This window comes from Gobius niger (genome assembly GCF_951799975.1).
Source record: "Gobius niger genome assembly, chromosome: 5".
In the NCBI taxonomy this organism is placed as follows: domain Eukaryota; kingdom Metazoa; phylum Chordata; class Actinopteri; order Gobiiformes; family Gobiidae; genus Gobius; species Gobius niger.
The window spans coordinates 20436190-20458351 of NC_136856.1; the positions used below are offsets into that span (position 1 = coordinate 20436190).

General features: G+C 42.8%; 2 protein-coding genes across 5 annotated transcripts in view; both read left to right on the top strand.

Moving 5' to 3' along the window:
- The first annotated feature begins 964 nt into the window (after positions 1-964).
- Positions 965-22162, top strand: part of LOC306962795 (uncharacterized protein) — a 46463-nt gene continuing 25265 nt past the window's right edge. For 2 of the 4 annotated variants that reach the window (XM_079556085.1, XM_079556088.1), the window contains exons 1-2: positions 965-1224; positions 2017-2191. Coding sequence is in view for 1 of the 4 variants with exons in the window: in XM_079556088.1 (XP_079412214.1) it covers positions 2183-2191 (9 nt within the window). In the remaining 3 variants the exon portion in view is untranslated. Of the gene's footprint in view, positions 1225-2016; positions 2192-14770; positions 15032-15051; positions 15233-22162 lie in introns of those variants that run through there. The other 2 variants (XM_079556086.1, XM_079556087.1) reach the window with 2 other exon arrangements.
- On the top strand, positions 6572-8143 carry sox3 (SRY-box transcription factor 3). The gene has a single exon (XM_079556084.1). It carries the CDS (start codon positions 6720-6722, stop codon positions 7617-7619), a length of 900 nt encoding a protein of 299 aa, XP_079412210.1. The 5' UTR covers positions 6572-6719; the 3' UTR covers positions 7620-8143.

Here is a 22162-nt window from a genome sequence, read left to right on the forward strand (position 1 = left end):
GCAGCAGTTAGTCAATTTATCATGCCGTAGATAGGAAGCTTTCAGTTTCCTTTAGGGGTTTTAAAATCCACATTAATCACTGGCAGTTTGAGTAGGTACCCCACCCACTGCGGTCCCACACAGAGACACGAGGTGAGTGAAACACAACACTGGGACATGCCCGAGGCCACACACACACGCACACACACACACACACACACACACACACACACTGCACAGAGCTAGATGTTTTGATAGGCGCTGGGACACGAGCGCTGCACTGATACTCACACATACGGAGGCTTGAAGGCGGCTTAAATGTCCATATCAATCTGCATGGCTGTCAGCCTGACAATGATGGAAACGCAACACCATTAGCAGGAGAAGTATGATCCTGCTGTGTGCAACTGTAGAGGAATAGATGGTTCTGTGGAAGACATTCCCTTGGAGTTCAGCCAGTGCAGTCAATTACATATGATCAGCTGTAATTCTTATTGTAAATATGCTCTTGACCTGCTCATTGCTCTTGACACCGATATGCCAGTGATCACTCTGTTTCTCCCCTGATGAGCATACATCAGGGAGATATGCAAGTGTCTAAGTTGGAGCTGATTGTGCTGGGTTTATTGCTGGCCTGACTCATTTTGGTAATGCATATTCGCTTGTGGCTGTGCGGTGAGATTGTCCTCTTTCTGTGGCATAGAAACTATTGTGCTCTGCTCTCCATGTGATGGGACATGTTTTGTTTTTGGCTCTTTCAGACCAGCTCTATTTTTTTTTTTTTTCATCACAATAGCCCTTGCTGCTCTCACTCACCATGGCAAGCTTTCAAACAGGAAGCTCCAGGTCAGTTTCCCTTGCCAAGTTTTGCAGCCTGCCATGTTGTCTATTCTGCTCAGCTATTTAAAAAATGTTGAATATCAACAATGGCTTTCACTGGTGCATTGTCAACTTTTGTATGAAGCAATCTTGGCTGAATGAGATGGGTCCCAGAGCAGGGTGCGCTCAGCTGCAGTGCACTTCCACACCAGGGCTGGACGCGTTTCTAATTCTATTCCTCTGCTTCTCGGGCATGGTGCAGCTTCTTCTCAGAGATAGCTGGTGGATGAAGTCTGGCTATGGACGTGGCTGCTTTCTGCTCATCCCTCTGTGTGGTCAGTGGCGGCGGCGAACTGCATGCTGCTGTCAAAGGTGTGTCTTAACGAGGACTGGAGGCAGCGGCAGCGTTGGGGAAGCCACAGTTTGGTGAGTGTCCTCAATTTAGTGGCCAGAGTGGGAGGAGGTTAGCAGTAAAGATAGAGAAGAGGGAGGGGATGTTCTGGGAGATGGAGCACCACAGTGTTGTGTGTTACATCTGTGTACTCTGCTAACGAACAACATCTGATGAGGATCACAGTTGTGCCGATAATATGCAGCTGATAAATTTGGAAAATATTAATAAAATGCAATTTCATTATTAAGTGTTATGACAGAATAATGACTTCATTATTTGTAGTCCAGTCTACATTCTTATATTATTTAGACTGCCCAGGTGCATCAGTGAATTTATTCGAATCACAAGTGCATACATCTATGTTTGTGTAGGAGAAAAATGAAAGGAGAGGAGAGCTGGCAGATAATAGTAGCTTAAGCTCTTTGTCCTGCTGTCAGCCACAAGAGGAGCGAGTGCGTGAGTCGAGCCAAAGCAGCAGTAACATTTTGTATGTTGCATTGACATATCTGTCTGTGAGGCAATGAGCCGTCTCCTTTGCACGCCTCTGGGACGCTTGCATGCTTTATGTACCGTTTTTAGATTTAGTGCAAAACTGAAATGAAGCAACGGGAATTTTTGAAATTATTATTATTTTACAATTTTCTTCTTCTTTTTTTTATATTCCTTTTCTACCAATTAAAGTTGTTTTGAAATGTAATATTATGACATATTGATTTTGTCCCTATATTAGGCTGAGGGTGTTACTTTATTGTGTTAAACAAAATGCGTACTTTAAATTTCTGATTCAGATATTTTCTGTCTCACGTCTTGCTGTCCTGTTGCAGAGCCGTGCTGTCCTCTGTGTCACCTCCTGGAGCGCAGTGCAAGGTGACCACTCTCCTCTGGAACCATCCATTATCTTGTCATGGCAGGAGCCCCCCACCTTCGTTTGCTCTTCTCCCACAAGACGTAGCATAATGAAACAGCAATAATCGCCGCACTCATCTCGTCATGCTCAAGGTAATTAATATATTTAGAGGGCGATTCCTAACTCTTAATTAAACTATGCCTTTTTAATGAGACTCGGGATGAAACTAAATTTATGAGTCCTATCGGTTTTTATCAAGAATAACAACAATAATTTGTCATTTTCTCCCAAATCACTGTTATTGTGTATAATACTACTCATGATTTATATATTAATTTAAGCCTGTTTGTTTCTTTATTAAGACTTAATAAATTACCTCTGGTAATTACCTAGCCTTGTTTAGGCCCCGTAAAGCTCAAATTTCTGCAATTAATGTGATGCATTTTGTCATAACAAATTAATTTTGGAAAGTGCAGATAGCAACTTGGCAACATTAATCTTATTAGAAAAGTGGGTGTATTTAATTAATTAAAGTTACGCTGCAAATTAATTGTGCATTCTCACAATACTATCTTAAACTAATGAAGGCCTGACAAAGGGAATGCTTCTTTTTTATACAGGCTAGATTAGTGGGATCTCAATTAAGCCTAAAACAAAAGAAGGCTGCTTGGGTACGGTGCAAACCAAAAAGTGACCATTCAGCACTTTTGTCTTAACCCAAAAAAAAAAAACAGGAAAAAAAAAAAGAAAGTTTCCTTTGTTTGTGTCAAAGTGAACATTGCATTGATTCAAAAGATACACGAGAAATAATGTCGGCAGTAATTAGCCAGGATACCAGCTTTAAGTGAGGATCGTATGGAGCTAATGGCTGACGGCAGCTTTTCTGCTGCTGTCAATAAAAGACACAGACAGAACGCATGCAAATGTACCAAACTTTTTTCACCGCATCACACATGCATTTAGTGGAGTTTTTAGGACGAAGCTCTCAAAGTGATCAAAGTAATGCAGCAACAAGCAACGACTCAGAAACCAAACCATATTTCATTCAAATTTTCTGCCTAATTTCCCCTCAATGGAAACTAGTGCTAATGGCTCTGAGGTCATCACTCTGAGCCATTTACTGTTATTTTCTCTATTTAACGGACCATATCCCAAATGCTCCATGTGAGTGTTCCCTCTAATCGGCCAGTTAAGACCTCTTTCAGTGATGACTAATAATCATTGTATATTAATTTCAAAAATGCACTCACAAGATGTCTTTCCATGTGGCGTTAATTTTATTAGATTTTAGCCTCATTAGTCAATAATCACTGGTAATGTATGTGTCAATTACTGGGACTCAATGGGTCAGTGAGTTTATTAATTTTGAGTAGCACACACCGCTGCGTTTGATGATCCTTGTAACAGCGATTAACCCGGCGGCGTTCTGAAATCCTGATGTGATAAGTGCCATTAACAGCGGAGTGAGGAAGTCTTCCCGCGGCTCCGAGTGTGCTGTGGTCACGCCTTGTCTGTTCGCCACTGTTTGGCATTAAAGAGATTATAGTGCTTGTGTCGGACATAATGAGGAGGGACATGCTTGGTCTGCCAACGAGAGAAATGTTGGTGAAGCGTTCATGCCGCTTTTATGTGTCGCTTTACAAAGATAATGTTAAGTAAGTCATGATTTATTAGGACTGAGGAAAATGGTATATATAAAAAAAAAAATCTATATATTCCTGTGTAATGTGGGGTTTAGAAGAAGAACTTGTCATTTTCATTTTGAGAAAAACGCAGGCTATAGGCTGCCGGGAATTGTTTTTATAGGTGGATGTGATTCTCGTATATCATATTTTCATCCTTTTTTTTTTGTACTGTGGCTGTAGCTCATAAATTGTCTTTTTTTTATTTTTATTTTTACTTTTTAAAAAATCTATATTTCCTGTTGCAGTTAGTGTCACTGTAGAAACGTTATTTTTTTTCTGGGTGCTGGTGCAATTGGTTCTGTTTGGGATTTTTGTCAAATTCAGATACGGGTCAAAAAAATAAACTAAAAAAATATCAACTGGAATCGGAGCCAGACATTGTGAAATAAAGAGGTGATAATGGCACTACTTTTCTTCCTCTAAATGACCCGTGAATATTATTTTACCTGTGCAAGGACGCGCCATTCACGCCCACACAATAGGAACAGCAGACCGTACGGAAATTGTATCTTCATTTGCATTTGCATTCCTGGAAGAAAAAAAAAAATCATGCCAATCTTAATGAGATGCTCATTGTGGTCGTAATTGAAAAGCCATTCTTTGCCAATTACTCTTTCCACAAGGCCCTGTCCTCTGAGCTGAAACAAGAAAGTTGTGATTACAGAGGTTACACGGGTTAGAGAACAACTCCCGTGCTAAATGCCCGTGGAGGTTCTAGTCGTTTTTCCCCCCTCTTTTTAATAAGACATAGACACATTACCTGCATTTTATCCTCTTTAAATCTTTTACCAGAACACCGAGCACAGGATGCGGTCGAATATGTTCACAAAGGTTGGATTAATGTGACATTTTTGCGTAAACGAGAGATGTTAAATCTCTTGGCAAACTAATATTTTGCCTGTGGGTCGGGCCTGAAGGCCGTCTAAACATCCAATTTCTCCATATTTTATTTATGTAGCCCTTGGTTTTAATTTATCCTATGGACATTAATATGTTGTCATTTTTAGAAAGTTTAACATTTCTTTATCAAATATTTTTACGCGCATTGTTGACAAAGAAATGCCATAATCGGCGCGGTAAAAGTTTCCCATATGTTCCAATTCTCAGCATTGACGTGTGAGGTCCAGCAGTGAGCGGACGCGCCCCGCACACAGTCCTCGGACGTTTGCAGTTGAGATCATTTCTATGGTTGAGTTTATACCGCGCAGAGGCTGCGGTGGTGGTCCCGTGCTGCCTAATGAGGAAATTAGCCGCACACAGGCCCTCATTACCAGAGCCCAGCTACTCCCGCAGCTCCTATTCTTCTCCTTTTCTAGCGGTCCATTTCCATAAGCAGATTACAAGAGGATCAGTGCCGAGATGTGGCCAGATAAACAAATAACCGCTCCCCGAGAAGGACACGGTGACTAATTGGACTGGTTTTATGGCAACCCGAAACGCCCCGTTAGAGGTATAGCCTACCTCTGCTCTGCATCGAGGCTATGGGACTTTTTCCTGAAAGGACCGATGGGCTGCAATGTGCAATCTGTGGGTTACAAGAAACTGATAACAAACATTTAGTCCATATCAGCGTGAGCGGCCACTTCCATTTGTCATCGTACTACACTCACCATCATTTTAAAAAAGTAAAATATTTTCTGAAATGGATCTACTTTGTGGTTTTACACTAAAAAGGGTAATAGAGTGTGCATAACCCTGAAACCCCCATTCAGGTGGAGGTAGGATGCCGCAGGAGGTGAGGTCTTATGCACATAAGTAATGCCATGTAAATGACATTACTTATGTGCATAAGACCAAGAGGTCCGAGAGGTGTTAATGGCTGCTTTCGATGGCCGAGCGCTTCGTGTCATTAGCAGGTGAGAGCTTTTTCGCTTCGGCTGCTAGTTTCAGTGTTTTACCAGGAGACACTTGCAAATGCGCAACCGCGCACACTATTTTACATTAACAAGTGAACAAATCGGAGGTGTTAATTTTCGGACGAGCAACAGGCGTAGAGCGAGGGCTTTAACACGTCTCAAACAAACTTCCCTTAAAAGGACAGGCCTCTCTTCTCCACAAGAGGTCGTTGATGTACTTTCAATGGGGGAGCGTTACTGCTCTGCTCCAGCTCTGCTCACGAGCCTGTAGGCCTGTGTACGGAAAACGGCTATCGTATACTCCACTGTAGGCTGCATTTAGCAGGCCAAAGGGATGCGGAACATATCAATTTCAATCACGGTAAATAATATAGATACCTGAGCTATGCGGTTTATGTGCAGCAGTTAAATCTTAAGATGGGCCCTGGATAATAAAGGCGGTGTTTCTGTTGGAAATAAACATATAAACCATTGGCACTTCTCTTTTGGCTCAAATTCGTTACTGCAGGAGCTGTTTACTGTGCCCAAAACTTGCACTGAAACTTCCTCGTGAAAAAGGCCACACCCTATCGAATATACAAACATTTTAAAATACAAATTCTGGCATGACTATTTAGACTTAAAACGTAGTTTAGATGAATATTCCTAAACCTTTGTTGCAATGCCATTTTAAAATAGGCCACTTTAGCTCTTGGGTTTGTTTTGAATAAAATCTTTGCCTTGATTATCGGTCTTACTCCGAGTCAAGCTTGGCCTGACATAGGTCTACTTCAGGTTAATTTATATTATTTATTATTATTATTAGCCTATTATTTTGTTATTAGGCCTATAGATAAAGTGCTAGAAATGTGTAAAACTGTCTCTCCTCCCTTCACTAACCAAAACAGTCGTGCGCGCTCTGATTGGCTAGACGCTGATTGGCTACTCACTTCTCATTGTGATGCTGTCAGTCTAGGTCACATGACGACACTGCTGGGCCTATTAACTGTGGAGGCAGGCGGACAAGTTTCAGAATTGAGTTTGAGAGGGGAGAGCACGGACTGATCCGACACCTGTTCCCAGAAAACTTCTGGTCGTACACCGAGGCAACCTCCAACTTTCTCAACTTTCAGTGCCGCGTGCACCCGCCTGCCGCCTGAATGTATAACATGATGGAGACCGAGCTGAAGACCCCGCTGCCACAGTCCAACACGGGCACGGCGCCGGGCAGCAAGAACAACAGCGTGAGCGACGCGGAGAGAGTCAAGCGTCCCATGAACGCCTTCATGGTGTGGTCCCGGGGCCAGCGCCGGAAGATGGCCCAGGAGAACCCCAAGATGCACAACTCTGAGATCAGCAAGCGCCTTGGAGCCGACTGGAAACTTCTAACGGACGCCGAGAAGCGGCCGTTCATCGACGAGGCCAAACGACTGCGCGCAATGCACATGAAGGAGCATCCGGATTACAAATACCGGCCCCGCAGAAAGACCAAGACCCTGCTGAAGAAAGACAAGTACTCGCTGCCTGGAGGGCTGCTGGCGCCAGGGACCAACCCGGTCAGCAACTCTGTGTCAGTGGGACAGCGCATGGACGGTTACGCACACATGAACGGCTGGACGAACAGCGCGTATTCCCTGATGCAGGACCAGCTCGCGTACCCGCAGCACCACAGCATGAATAGCCCACAGATCCAACAGATGCATCGCTACGAGATGGCCGGCTTGCAGTATCCTATGATGTCCTCCGCTCAGACCTATATGAACGCAGCGTCCACGTACAGCATGTCTCCGGCGTACACGCAGCAGAGTTCCAACATGGGCTTGAGTTCCATGGCATCCGTGTGTAAGAGCGAACCAAGCTCCCCACCGCCTGCCATCACGTCCCACACACAGCGCGCGTGTCTTGGTGACCTGCGGGACATGATCAGCATGTACCTGCCCCCCGGAGGAGATAGCGCGGAGCACTCGTCCCTGCAGAGCAGCCGGTTACACAGCGTGCACCCGCACTACCAGAGCGCAGGCACCGGTGTCAACGGCACGCTGCCCCTAACGCACATTTGAGGCGCGCTACAGACGTGAACTTTTTAAAGTACTTGGATACTTGAACATTTTGGTTGCTTTAACACTCAAAACAATTTCAAAAAGGTGGACTTGTCCATTGCGCTTTTGAAATGGACTCACTGAGCGTTGAGCCAATGCGTAGGCTTTTTATCTCCAGTATAAGCAATCAACTTATGTAGAAGAACTGGACTTCTATATTTTAACTAATGCCATATTTTCTGTAAATGAAAAGGCATGTGGCCTCGTGATGAGGCTGTGTATTTCAGAAAAGCTGGATGGAAAGACCATAAATGTTTACACTTAATTTGTAGAATGTCAGATGTATTGACTGTGTCCAAATTTTGTAGTCTTTTTTTGTCCTCCCCTTATAGTTTTAAATGAAATGTTAAGACTGTGCAGGTCGCAAACAGGTTTTATTTATAGTACATTTTTCATTAGCTGTGATCCCCATGTTTTGTCATGTGAATATGTTTTGTTCTGCGATGGTTCTGAACTTCTGACAGTGTCATGTTTACTCGAACGAAAAGGTTTATTTAAACTGACGTTTCTACATATTTTAAGACCATCCTCTATTCTTAAATGCTGAATAAATTTGTACAAAACATAATTTTGATTCTGTGTGTTGTGTTGCATGTGCATTTGTTTTACTTTACATACGCAGTCATTTAATATACTTAAAAAACTACTACGGAATTGTGCACATTTTACAGATAAAGCTGAGCGTGCAAACGTGTACTTTAAATCCTTAAAGATCCTTAAATTACAGAATTATTGGAATATGTTGTACATTTAATATCTACAAAACAGTTGTACGTGCAACTGTAAGTCAAGGCTCTTGTATGGCGTTAATAACTTTACAAACACACACTTAAAACATGCTTTTCTGTTTAAATTTAAGGAAAATCTTCAGACTTTTTGACATTTTTCATTATGTATTTAAAAAGCCTATTTTAATTTTACATAACCATCATATTTAAAATAAAAACAAACAGAACTTAGATAATTGCTTTGTATTATTTCAGCACTGTCCATAGAAACGTGGTCAGCCGTGGTCACACTGGCCTTCCCACACTTGCGCAGCTCTGATCCACAGTTGAGCGCTGCAGCATGGATTAGCCCTACACTTTTGTGGAGGGAAAGATTATCGGGACCTCCCTGCATTCACTGACAGGGTCTTAAGTCGCTCTAGCGTGCCAGCAGCCAGCCGTCACCTAATCACACACTCACAACTTTTTTGTAATTTAACAGCTTCTCTATTTCTTCTCTGCAATATTTGGAGTGTTTATTGTGGACTGGGAAGATAAAATAAAATAATTCTGTATTTTTTGCTGCATATGTAAAACTTCAGTTCTATTTAAATCAGAAAGTTTCCTTCCAAATGATTTCTTGATTGTGACTGAAATGAATGTGCATCTTTGGGGCAAAGTGTGTGAGCACCTCTGTGCTGTGTTGATTTGGTTTGAATGTTCTGGCTATCTAAGGCTGGTCCCCCTCTTGTACCCCCCATCCCACAGAGCGCTCTGGGGCCTCACACTCCAGTCATGTGCAGCTCTGTGCCCACTCAGCAAGTGCAGGCATATCCTACTTCCATCTGCTTATGACCTCACAGCCCTGTTTATTTAACCCCCTCTCCAAAAACTAACCTAATTATAGCTCTGCAGAACATGGATTTAGACGATTCCAATTGATTCCCTGTGGATTTTGCCACTGAAGGCTGCATATAAGCATACATTTGATCAGTGATATTGCTGCCATTTCACATCAGAACAACCTCCAGTCTTTGGCATCATAATACCAGGGCATGATTTTCCACATGGTGAGTGCTCTAACGTCAGGGTAGCCTCTCTACGTCAGGATGATGAGTGGAAACTCATTACCTAAATCTGGCTGACAGGTTGACATTAGTGACATCACTAATGTGGCTGTTAGACCGGCCAGGCAAGTCGTTGTGAGGAACACACCTTGTGAATTTACTGCATGGTCCCTTAATCTCTGTCTGGATCCGTGTGAGGCCGAAAGGGACAGCACTGACGGCTGTTCCTACACTGACACTTTGCTGTGGCTGCCTGAGATCTCCAGGCCCTCAGTGATGGAAGTGCCTCCAGTGTTTGCCTGGCCTGAGCGGGCCTGTCCAGTGCCGAGAGGCTGAGATTGACAGCAGAGTGGTGTGTATGTGGAGGTGCGGGGGCTGGGGGGGTTAATCTCCCTGAACTGGGGCAGATGTTGTTAACGAGCTACTCTCAGGTCGACTCCCTGCGTGGGAAAATGGCATCAAATCCACCGGGGGTCAGGGCTTTTGGGTTGACCCACTGAGAGCCAACCCTCTCCAGTCTCTTCATTCACTCAGCCTCTCCTGAAGTCACATTTGACCAGTCTTCTACCACTGCTCTTGTTGAGAACAGTCTTGTTCCGTGATGACATTGGCCCATTAATGATAGCTGTGGTTGAATCGTCATTGCTTTGACACAACCGCAAGGAATGCCAAGTGGGAAATGCTTCAAAGACAAATATGCCGCTTTTCAACAAAGCGCATCCGCCCTGCACAGGGCAACTACTGATTTTGTCTGTGAACTAAATTAAGATGAAGATGCGATGCCTGTCTGTGATTATATATGTATTAGTGAGAAGATTCTAAAGTAGTGCCGTGGATTAAGACGTACTAACCAAAACTTAGCAAAGGCGGCAGATGAGAATAACCTGGCATGAAAGTAGTGTGAAACTGCAACCTTCAGCATCTGCCTGTTCAGAATGTGTGACGTCCATGTTTGTTTACAGGTGACAACACATTAGTGGCACGGCGGTTAGCACTCGTGCTACACAGCTAGAAGGTCCCGGGTTCGATTTCCACCTGGACAAGGCCTTCCTGTATGGAGTTTGCATGTTCTTCTCGCGTCTGCGTAGGTTTCCTCCGGGTACTCCGGTTTCTCCACCACTAAAACATGTACAATAGCTTCCCCTCTGGGGCTAGGACTCCCCTGTAAAAGAGATAATTAATCTCAGTGGGAAAAAAATGTAAATAAAGGTCAAATAAATTAAATTAGTTCAATTGCTCTTGGTTTGGCCTCATCCTGTGGTTTAATATTGTGTTTGCTTGTTTTTGTTTTGATCTTTCTTGGTTAAATTACTTCAGCACTCTTTATTACGCATGTTCTTATGCAAAAACAGATTTTTCAGTTTTATTTCAGAAGTTTAGTGAATTTATTGAAGAATAAATGTCTCACTAAAATAAGAACTAAGAATTAGCAATTGGAAACACTGCTACGCAAAGATAAAAAAAACGGATTACTCTTCACAGATGTTTTTTTTTTTCACTGGCACTTTTTTAACTTTGGTGGTGAAATCCTTTCCCTTTAGATTTCTGAATACAGAACGCTGATACATTTCAACATTGGCTTTTGTAAATGTCAGGTGTACGTGAGGTCAAAGAGCACAGCCGCGTTGCTTTTGTTCATAGGCCTCCCATGAATCATCTGACAAATAGAAAGTGGCTTTACCCTCAGTTGTCACCGCACTTGTTTTTGAATTCTACTGGCCTTAGCCTCTAATGTGAGGGTCATCCATTAAGGTGTCTGTGCAAAGGTGTGTTTACTTCGTTGCAGCAGGTGTGTGTGAATATGAGACTTTTCAAATATGAGACGGGATTACAGCTGCTTTGTGCCAAACAAAACAAATACAAATCACGCGAACAGTTGAAATGGAAGGGCTGTGTACACTCCTCTGCCTGCGTCCTGTATATTTAGACTACTTCAAACCCAAAGCTTTTGAGGTTTTGTTCGCCTAAGCCTGGCTGAGGTTTTCTTGAACCTGTTTTTGCTTGTAATTGTAGATAAAGGAAGCGGTGTAAAACCACACATACATCAGCACGGAATGAAACTGGATTAGGAGGCGTCTTCCTGAATAACCTGTAAAGGCAATTATATACAAACGGCTGCTCCCAAAGTGTGAGTTAGTGAGTGCCTGTCGCAGATGCTCCCTTTCTAGACTCACTTTGTCTGTGGACACTGGAGCATGTAGCGTTAATTCGCCAAACTAGAGTTTTGACCCCACTTCTGACCTGTCTAAGAAGAACCTCGGAAAAAATGGGGCCATGTCTATGTGCAGTGATGTATCTATGCCCTGAGACAGCACAGTGAGTTTTGGACAATACATAGTCAGGCGCAAGGAGCTGAGGGGGTGGCCTAAGCAAGAGATTAGGCCGCTCAACTAGGCCACAAATATCGATTAGTGTTTGCTGAGGACAGTGAGAAGGAACGCACTTTGACAGACACACAATGGCTGCGTGGTGACTGTGGACTCAGATCATATGGCTATTGTCAAAGTGTGGTGTTCATCACTTAATGTGTGCCCATGTGTGCCCATCGCTGACTCACTTCATATCTCCCACATAAACAGTAATGTACAAGTGATAGGAGAATGTTGTCAAACACAGACACAGATTTATCCCCCGGGGGCACTGATCACTTTGTCTTCAAGTGTAGTACCGTGAACGTGTAACCCTGGGAACGTAAGGGGAGGTATACATGTTCTGCTATGGGTCAGTCCTGACAGACTCTGTCACTTATTGATTAGTTGCCATGGAGAGTTAGCCAGGCCATCTCTCTTGGAGGTGTGTCCCTGAGGCCGGCGGCAGTGGCCAGATGAGCCTGCGGAGGCTTTGTCTGCAGGGGGTCGCTGTGTGTGCGTGTGTGCATGAGCGTGTGACCTCGCTAACTCTCACTCATGCTTCCTCTCTCCTCATCACTCCTACCATGGCCCCCTGGGGTAGTTCAGCTTCTGCTGCCTCTTGGCGATCCTCCTGAGTAGAATGGCTAAGCTCCTATATCTTTTTTCTTAAATGCATCGATGTTTATGCATATACCTTGTCCCATGGGACGTGTAATAATGGGGATTGTACATAATTGTCCAAAGTTAGTGAGCTGTGAAATCCCAGGATTTGATCTCCTCTCATCTCCATACTTGCATCGACATTCTCTCTATTCGACTCAACTTATATTCAGTGTAGTTGAGGCCACGTAGACGCAGTGGTCCACCTGCAGAAACTGCCTATCCATACAGACTGGTTTAACCAGTAAGGGCTTTTCACACCATTGGGAGATATTTAGTAGAATTGAGATTAAGGAGAAACACACACAACTTTCAAAGATAGCTTTAAAGATCTTGCTATATTGAAATGTCATTAGACAGAACAATTGACTGAACTTGGAGAAAAGACCTACAGCAATAAAGGGAATTGGTGCTTTAATGCTTATCTTTTATGGGTTTTATTGCAGGTTGTAAAGGCTATGAATGCAAAGTCATATCTGGCAACACATTTCGGAGAATTTCAAACCAATGCCCAGTTTTAAAATCTGGACATAAAGTTCTTCGGCCAAAGCTTTCAAGTTTGGGCCTACATTGCCTCCCTAATATCACACCTTGAATGCATAAACATGCCTGTGCTCCACACATCACCCCACCCCAGGGGTCCTGCATGGCTTTAGTGCTGCGCTGTGACACCAATCAGAGGAGATGGCGGGCTCTTTTGTCATGCAAACAACCATCGCTTCTTGTCTTATTCAAATGTCTGCCCTCTCTCAGTCCCCTCACTCTCGCTCACCCCCTCCCCAAACCGTTACCCTACCCCCGACTCCTCAGCCTCCTATCCCAAAATCCTCAAGTCCAAGTAACGCGGGCCCGGGCCTCTCTCTTGGGGGTCAGCGCATCGGGCTGTTTCCAGACCCGACCAAGTCCGTTTCATATTCAAATGTTACAATCAGGCCTCTGACCCGCAGGGGGCTCTTTATAGCTGCGGCCCCAGGTCACAGGGTCAAGATGGTGATTTAATAGCTCAAGCAAAGGAAATAAGAAGGGGTGCCAAGTGATTTAGAGGATGAATGAGTAATAAAAAAGCATTTTTCCTAAGTTGTCATGTAAATTTCAATCCGTATTCAGTATGAGGCTCCCTCCACATTTGGGGCCTTCCTCAATGGATTTCTAGTGGACTTGAGTCATTCAGGATGAATAAAGTCCATCTTCTGCCTCCACTCTTGACTTGTGCTTGGTGTAAACAGTAGCGTAAAGTAAGCTATGCAGGATTAAGGGCCGGAGATAAGGAGAGGGAGAGAGTCATCATGCTTGCATGGTGCCACTGTGTCTCAGATGTCCCTGTGCTCCGGAGTGGCCTGTTATTCCTGTCCCAAAGGGTGTGTTCCCAGTGTCACAGCTCTAGTAACATAGGCCTGTCTGTGATTATATATGTATTAGTGAGAGACTGAGCTGTGCTGTTGTTTACCTGTTTGTGTGTTGAAACGGGACCTCTCGGCCCTGCTTCCCACAGCACCGTGTGTGCTTTAAGGCCTTGTCATATTCTTTTTAAGCATTTAAACTGGCGCACTCTCTACACCACTGTCCTGTATGTGACTCACTCAAGGTGTTCAGTTTGAACTGTAACCTAAAGTGAGTCACATTTAGACAAACAACATAATGACGCTCTGGAGTGACAAGTAAAAATGGATTTAAAATAGTCATTCTCTCCCAACAATTTCCCCTTTTGAGTTCAGATGTAATGTAACTTGAGATTAAACTTCATACGCAAACATGCAAATGTGAAAGAATATGATTTGGTGAATTCTTAAGGAGTTTGATCATCTACATTCACCAGACTAAAGTGGAAACAAAATATGAGTGTCTTCTTTCATCTTTTACAACAAACATGTAAGTTTATTAAAATTGTTATTAAAATATGATTAAAATTCATATGTGCTTTAAAAATGTTTTTATTTAAATTTATAATGAAGGTTATATTGTAAAAATTGTAAACAAAACAAAACATTAGTGCGAACAAGACATGGTGATTTTTACCATTGTTATTTGAATATATTTCATTTACTGTAATTTTAGAATTTGACTATTTTACCAAAGCTTGTTTTGACTTTATAAGTTCACAGCAAATTATACAGTTCCTCCCAGTATCATAGTAAGAAATGCCACGCCACACTGCAATTTTACATTTGAATAACTTCTATAAACTTAGAAGTATTTCTCTGAAAAGTATATTGTATTATTTATTCTATTGCTCTGTACTTTCTTAATTACTGTGATGTTGAATCCTCAACATGTCAGCATTTCAGCGCATAGATTTGTGTGAAAGAAATCGTGCTTTTCCTCTGCAGCTGCGGCCCGAGGGACTGGGCACTGCGATGAGAAGAGGCTGCTGTGGGGCAAAGTGTGAACCAAGCCTGAGCGGGCACAGCGGTACTCCCGTCATTACTGCTCCTCTGCTGGCTGAGGAGAAAAGGGTCACTCTCCCTCCAAGACCACCATGCCACTGCCGCTGTGCACCGGGTGAAGCTCCTGCAAGCACCAGGCAGCACCACACTGATGGACTGGGGTGCGGTGGGGACGGTGGCTGTGTAGGCAGAGGTTAAACCAGAGTAGGGGGGCTGTGTTCCTCTCTTATCTCCCCACTGACCGTTCTTTTGCCTATCCCCTCCTCCACCCACACCCCTAAAACCCCCATCTCTCCCTTTTGTGGCCTGTGCACCTGCAGTCCTTGAATCTGGGCAATAAAGCTGAAGGATTTGTCTACTGGAAGTTGGAGTCGGACAAGTGTGGGGGATCATTAGACGGCATGGGTAACACAAAAGCAACAGGTTCAGGCTGCGACTGTTTGATATGCTGCTGCTGCTGCTGCTGCTGCTGCTGCTGCTGCTACGGTGTTTTTCTCAGTGATGGCTCCCACCAAATGCATTTTGACAGAGTAGGAGTGAGTTTAAGGAGATTTAATCCCTGTTTGGGTTTGTGTCATTACAAATCAGGGTGATCTGAAGCATGATGGATTTTCTACCACTACGACCTGGCTTGAAGAACTCTTAAAAATGCAAATGGCCACTGTCTTAGCTGTACATTAATAGCCCTGATTTTCTTTTATTTTGTGTTTTAATTTATTGTTAATACGCGGACTAGTTGTTGTTAGCTTTACCTTGACTGTATAGCTCCACTGAAAGTTCTGAAACATGATTATGAAGTCTTGACATGACTGTGAAGAATTGGGTATTAGTTAAGTCTGCAACTATCAATTTAAACTGTATTTCATGGTTTATACACAAAATCGGGTGCAGAGCCTTTAAGTTATTATTTCAAAAAATGAATGAGTGCTTAGACCTGACAAACACACAACCAGACGATACATGTTAGTAGTCATTCTTCTATTACTAGTCTGCCCCATTATGGATCAATACTGGAACAGATGAGTGGTCATCAGTAGTTATTTAACTGCTGGACTGTTGCAATAATGTGAAAATAAAACAATAAAACCCACAAAGTCCTAGGTTTTATTACCTGATTTAAAGCTTTAATTTACTCAGTGTTGGAGACAAAAGATTCGCACTGTGGAGCTCCCTGGGAAAGCAGGCTGTAGTAATCTAGTCCTGTATGGGTAAGTGTGCAACAAAAGTACATATTCTCCCCAAATTGAAAAAGTGGTAGGATATAAGAAGAATGCACATATATGATTTTGGGCCATGTTCTGTAAACTCTGTTGAATTCCCCACCTGTTGTATTGTAATTTCAGCCATGTAGAACTTTTCTCTCAGCCATTGCATGCCAGACCCCCCACACTGTAAATCGGTGCAAAGGGAAAAAGATTCAGCTCTTTCAGAGTGTGACCATGAAGGCAGGAGAAATCACTCTAAACGGTCTTAATTCTGCTATTAGATGAGAGGCAACGCGGTGGGGATTGGCTGGCCCTATGCTCCATATTCACAGAAGCAGGATGAGGCTGCAAAGCCCTGCTGAGAAAATGGTGTCGTAATCAGGAGCTGGCAGTTCTGCCTGATCAGGTATACGAGGCCCTCTTCCTCCTCCCCCTCGTCTCTGCCCCGTAAGGAGATCCTAATAGGAGTTTGGACGTAGTGAGTTCTTCTTATGAGAGGACCTAGCAGGAGGGACCTCAGATGAGGTCCGAGGTGGGGGATGAACCTTGCAGTGCCCAGTTCTGGTGCTGGAATAGTGGGGTGCTACTTTTTTGTTCCCACATTTGATTATTCAGGTTGGCTGAACTAAATTCTGAACCCATAAAATTCGTATCCCCTCTGGGGGACTATTTGCATATATTTCGGGACCCCCTCCCTCACATCCCAATTCCCCTTTTTCTCAGAAAGTGAAAGAGAAGGCGAAGCAACCAGGCTTGTCTAGGCTTTAAGATGTCACTGTGGTGTGAAATATGGGCACAAAGCAGGGTCTTTGAAACTCCAACAATCCCCCCACCCAGCAACTTCGAGCGACTGCCACATACACATCTACAGTCCCTGGCATTAGCAACCATCAACATGCAGCTTCTCTCTCACCAACTTTGTTCAGAACTATTCTCATCACATCTTCATCTTGTGCTAATACTGAATGTTGTCATTTAATGATATGAATCATTTTTGCACACTGTAGATTCCACCATATATAAATATAACTAACTATGTATATATATATATATATATATATATATATATATATATATATAAATGCCCAGTTCAATGTGCCAACTACAATCACCCATGTTTCAATAATTTGTAGTTTTTCCAAATAAATGTTTTAAAGGGTAAATAAGAAAAGAACTGACAACTGAAAGATATGAGTAAAACAGCAGTAATCAGCAGTGCCACTCTGCAGGACGCTGCGCTCAGCTCCAAACTCTGATAAACTTGTCAGGGCCTCCACTTGTACTTACGCCAGTTTTTTTCTGACCGGGGGATTATTTTTCAGACAAAAAAGTTTTTTAAGGCAGGTCTTAAAATTCCTGTTAGAATGTGTGCCCACCAGCTCGAGGAGCATGGGAACACACGTGTAGCTGGGCACAGACAGGACAGGGCAGGGCTGTGCGTCTCCACTCAGCCGTGAGAGACACCTGTTCATTTGTTTGGCTAGTGCCCTTTTGTTCTGCGATGTGCCAACGCGACCGGCTGGCACTACTTTTCCTGCCCGTCCTGCCCGCATGGAAGTTAGATGCATGGAAATAAAAAGTTGGGGGAGTTGATACTTGATGGCATTTTGATCACATGGGGTGAGTAGCTGTCATCCCTGTGGCCCTCCCCCTCCCCGTGCCCACTCCCCCCTTTGGTGCACAGGCAGAATGCAGTGTCAGGAGGGTGAGCACTGAGCGGCCTTTGTGCGTGCTAACCAAAGCGGAATGCCCGGGTGACAAAAGGGGGAGGAGAGGGGCTCAGGGCGCACAAAGCCAGGGGGAGGAGAAGGCAGTGGGGAGGGAGGGGCTGCGAGGGGCAATCCACCGGGGGCTATATACAAGACCTAGTCAGGCCCAAAAACTTCTAGGCACCCTAAAATCTCTTTCCGCCCCCCCCTCCCTTTTCTGCCCCATGCCCTCCACAAAGGCCCCCACAGTTCATAGGTCGTGTTCATATGTCATACAGTAGTCCGACCGCGATAAAGAGGCAAACCTCTACCTCTCACACACTTTGGTTTCTGGACGGGACGTTATGAGTCACTCCCTCATGGAGCAAACGAATGTTAAGAAGGTGTTTTTGCTTGCGGTTGTCATGGTTTCCAATCTATCCCATCACTTTGACATGTCTAGGAGTAAGCGTTTTCTTTCCCTGTAGGGTGTTTGCGCAAGTAAAGTTGTGTGCTAATTATATTGCAATGCTGTAATGGAAAAGTTTAAACAAAAATTATAACTTTTTTTTCTGTCTCCATTCATCCAAACTGTACAAGGGCTTGTGACCAGAGTGAGAGTAGCAATTTTTCATTTTGTATATTTTTTAATATTTCATGAAACGTAAAACAATCTGTTCAAGGCAAAAATCACTTGGATGAAATAGCTCATTCCTGATTCATAATCCTAAAATCTGTTGAAAATAACCACTGTAATATCGTTATCCCCCTTGATTTTGTAAATTAGCAAAAACATTAGCAGCAGTTGATATCCTTGAAGTATGATCGTGTCTTCACAGAACGGCCCATGCCATCTCTCTTTTTTTTTTTTACCACTACATAGCGAATCCAGGGCTGTGTGTGCTGTGGGGGCAGACCAGGGGTGCGTTTGCATGTAGTCACCTGCCTGTTCCAGAAGCTAAGCGCAGTCTCATCTGTGTAATGTGGCACGACAAGCCAGCCTCTCTCTCCCTACTCCCACATAAGTCCCGGGGCGAGAGTGCGGCCACTTAAAAACACACAGGGCAAACCCAGAATTAACCACCACTATGTTCACATGCAAGTAGCAGCACATCCATTTCAAACAGTCGCTTCAACTTCGATGCCTTATCATTAATAGCAATTATGCATTTCATCAATTGTGGAAGTGCATTTTTGAAATTGAGACAAAAAATAAGTGTTATTCATTCATTCAATCTTTATTAAGGACACAAGTTCATGACAAGCACAGTATTAGCTCATGACAAGCGCAGAAAAGATGAAACGATTCCCGTGTTGCATGTTCACGGGCAGGAAGAGTGTCTTGTTGTTATTAAGATCTTTGGATTCTGGCCAGGTCTTTATGCAGCGCTCAGAAGTTTGAAATGTTTGAAAGTTTTGACAGATGAAGTGAAAGCTCGTTGCTGTTCCTTGCAGATGTTGCCAATGACAGTTTATGATGCAAAAAGGCCACAGGGCAAACACAGAGGAAATATTCAAGAAAATGACAAACAAATGCGTAACTTATCACCACTTTAAAATGATCAGATAAATCCTTCTGCAGTGTTTTTTTTTTTTTGTGGGAATTAAGACGTAGTTCACAAGTTCTTGTCCTTTTCAGCAAGTCCCAGTTCAAACTGCTTTAGCTTAATAACTTATTCAGTTATAGACCGATGACAGAGGATTGGTTTTACTTCGGTGGTACTAAATGCTTGAGAATCACTGTTATGCACTGTGTACTGCCATGCGACCATAACAATCATTGTTTCTATTAATATGTGTCTTTCCTTTGGGGTCTTAATTATTACAACCCTCAATTCCACTCCTACAATCCTTAAATCTCTCACCTTTGAAAAAAAAACAACTTAATGTTCACCAAGGTAACCCCAGCGGGACCTTTGCTCTCTTGGCCCTTCCTCTTTGGCCACATTTTGACTGGCCACTTCAAAGGAGATGCTCCTAAAGAAACCTTGATGGTGTCCCACTCCCCTCATATGCACACTTGACATCTCAGTGCCCCCCTTCCTGCAGTCTTTCACCAAAACCACTGCCTCTGTTCCCCTCTCTTGTATTTACATATGCCACCAATGTCTTTTTATCTCTCTGAGTTGGTAGGAAGTCTCTTGCTGAGTTGTTTTGGTTTATGTTGATAGTGCAGATGTTAAGGGTCAGATTCAAAGTGCCTGCAGGGGCCGTGGTTTGGTGGCTGAGTAAACGCGGGCCTGGTTGATCCTATGAGCTCTTTAACTCGCTCTGACAGTGGGATTTGCTGTATGCGCGCGTCCTCATGCATGTTTGAATGTGTGAAGGTGCGGAGAGGTGGGTAGAGTGGCAAAAATATTTATACAAGTAAGAGAAAGATTATGTTAGATTCCTTTATTCAAGTAAAAGGTATAAAAGTACTTGATGAATATACTGCGTGAGTACTTAGTAAATGTTTTAGTGTAAATACCAGTTTTGTGTTCCAAACATGAAGTAATTTGTCTGGTAAAGTAAAAAATAATAATAATGTGAAAACGGCAATCACCCAGCACCTTTACTTAGTAAAGGTTTTTGTGGTGTCAGTGCTCGGTAAATATGGTAACTGTGACGACTGCTTCATGTTGACATATCCACAGTGTTGGGTAAGTTACATTGTAATAAATTCTATATTAGTGATTATTACAGCTTCAAAACTGTAATATGTTTGTATTACACATTATTGTTTCAAAAATGTAGCTGAGTTACACTACTTTGAGTTACTTTTGGCAAAATACAAACTGAAAATAGTAATAATGCCACTGAGCAAAAGTGCAGTGAAAGATTTCCTTCTCCTTCGCTATCACCACCTTTCTCTTGTGTTTTTTTCTGATTGAACATTATCAACACGCAACAGCAGATCTTACACACCAGTGTCCAACTTGATTTGTGCTGCCTTTTGATTTTAGGGGAGTTTGGCATTTTTTCAGTCATATGTTTAAATGCTCTTGTAACTTGAGTTACTTAAATTGTAATAACTAGCATATTACCGTATTTTGTTTAAGTAATATGTTATATTCGTTAGTTACTGACAAAAATAATATATTTTTATAACTCATTACTTTTGTAACACGTTACCCCCAACACAGCATATCAGTATTGTGTATTTTTCTTCTTTCTATTTAATGGTGTATTTATGAGAAATGTCAGAATTGAAACATTTCAGATTATGTCACTACTGAGACATAAATCTGACTTTTGTGCTTAAACATTAAAGTCTTTCAATTTCCACCAAAAACTTTCTTCTCTATTGAATTATTCGGACGACGACTTTTTACTTGTACACTTTAACATTTTAAAGTAACGTTTCTTGTATTTAAGTAAATATTTTGGCACGTCCACCCACCTCTGGGCAGGTGTGATGCAGAGGCAGTAGCCCCATCAGTGCTGCTGCTGCTGCTGCTGCTGCTGCTGACCCAAGCGGCAATCATTGTTCTCGAGCTGCAAATCACCACGCTGCAATCAGGGGCCCGATCTAGGCTTCTCTCTCTTCCCCTCTCCACTCCAGATGATTCCCGTTCTGATTGGCCTAACTGGACTCCTGTCTGTGGTGGCAGATTAGCATGGATTGTTTTTCCGCTGTGGCATACAGATTGGGCCGCGTTAGCATTTGCACCTCCACCGTGCCCCCGGGCCATTGGAGAGACTTCTGGTTTTCAAAGGCAAAGGGAAACTAGACGAGCTGCTTCTTTCATTACTAATAAAAGAATAGGTATCAATACATAGTCAGAATTAAAAAAAAGGGCACTTGACAAACATAGCCTAAAGAGTCATAGATGTGTTTGATCTGTGTATTGTGTGGAAAAGGAAGCGCAGAGACAGCGGTGTACTTTGTTGTATTGTTCAGTTTGATTTATTACTGAAGAGTGTGTTTTTGTGCAGTGGTGTGAGTTTACACTGATCTGAGGTGGTGCTTTGAATTTACGGCCAATTATCTTCAATATAAAAATAACAGACGCATTTTCATGTACTGTACTTTCTATCCTTTTGATTTTGGAAATAAAGGCCACACATACATAATTTCCATCTTATTTTAAAACCACTAATTGTTTGTTTTCTTGGTTGCATTGGTGTGACCAGCTGGATCCTTGTCATACTGTATAAGTAGCATACTATAAAGTGTAGATGTCATTATGATACTTGTCTTGAAGAGAAGATTACATGAACCACCTCGGACTGAGAATTTACATTAATTAAGTTAATTGTCAAATTATCTTTATAAAATACATGATTATAAAATATGTATTGAAGATTATTTAGACAGCGTGTAAGGTGAAATGTAATGTGTAATGTATTGGCGTTGAACTCTGTGTTTAGGTTGCTTTAAAGGCATTTCAAGGTGGCACACTAAAACTATATTCTGGTACTGTCGCAAGCAATTCATAATGTCAGTCAGGGGCTCAACC

Coding starts and splice junctions, on each gene's coding strand:
- sox3 (XM_079556084.1), top strand. CDS start 6,720: ATGTATAACATGATGGAGACCGAGCTGAAGACCCCGCTGCCACAGTCC.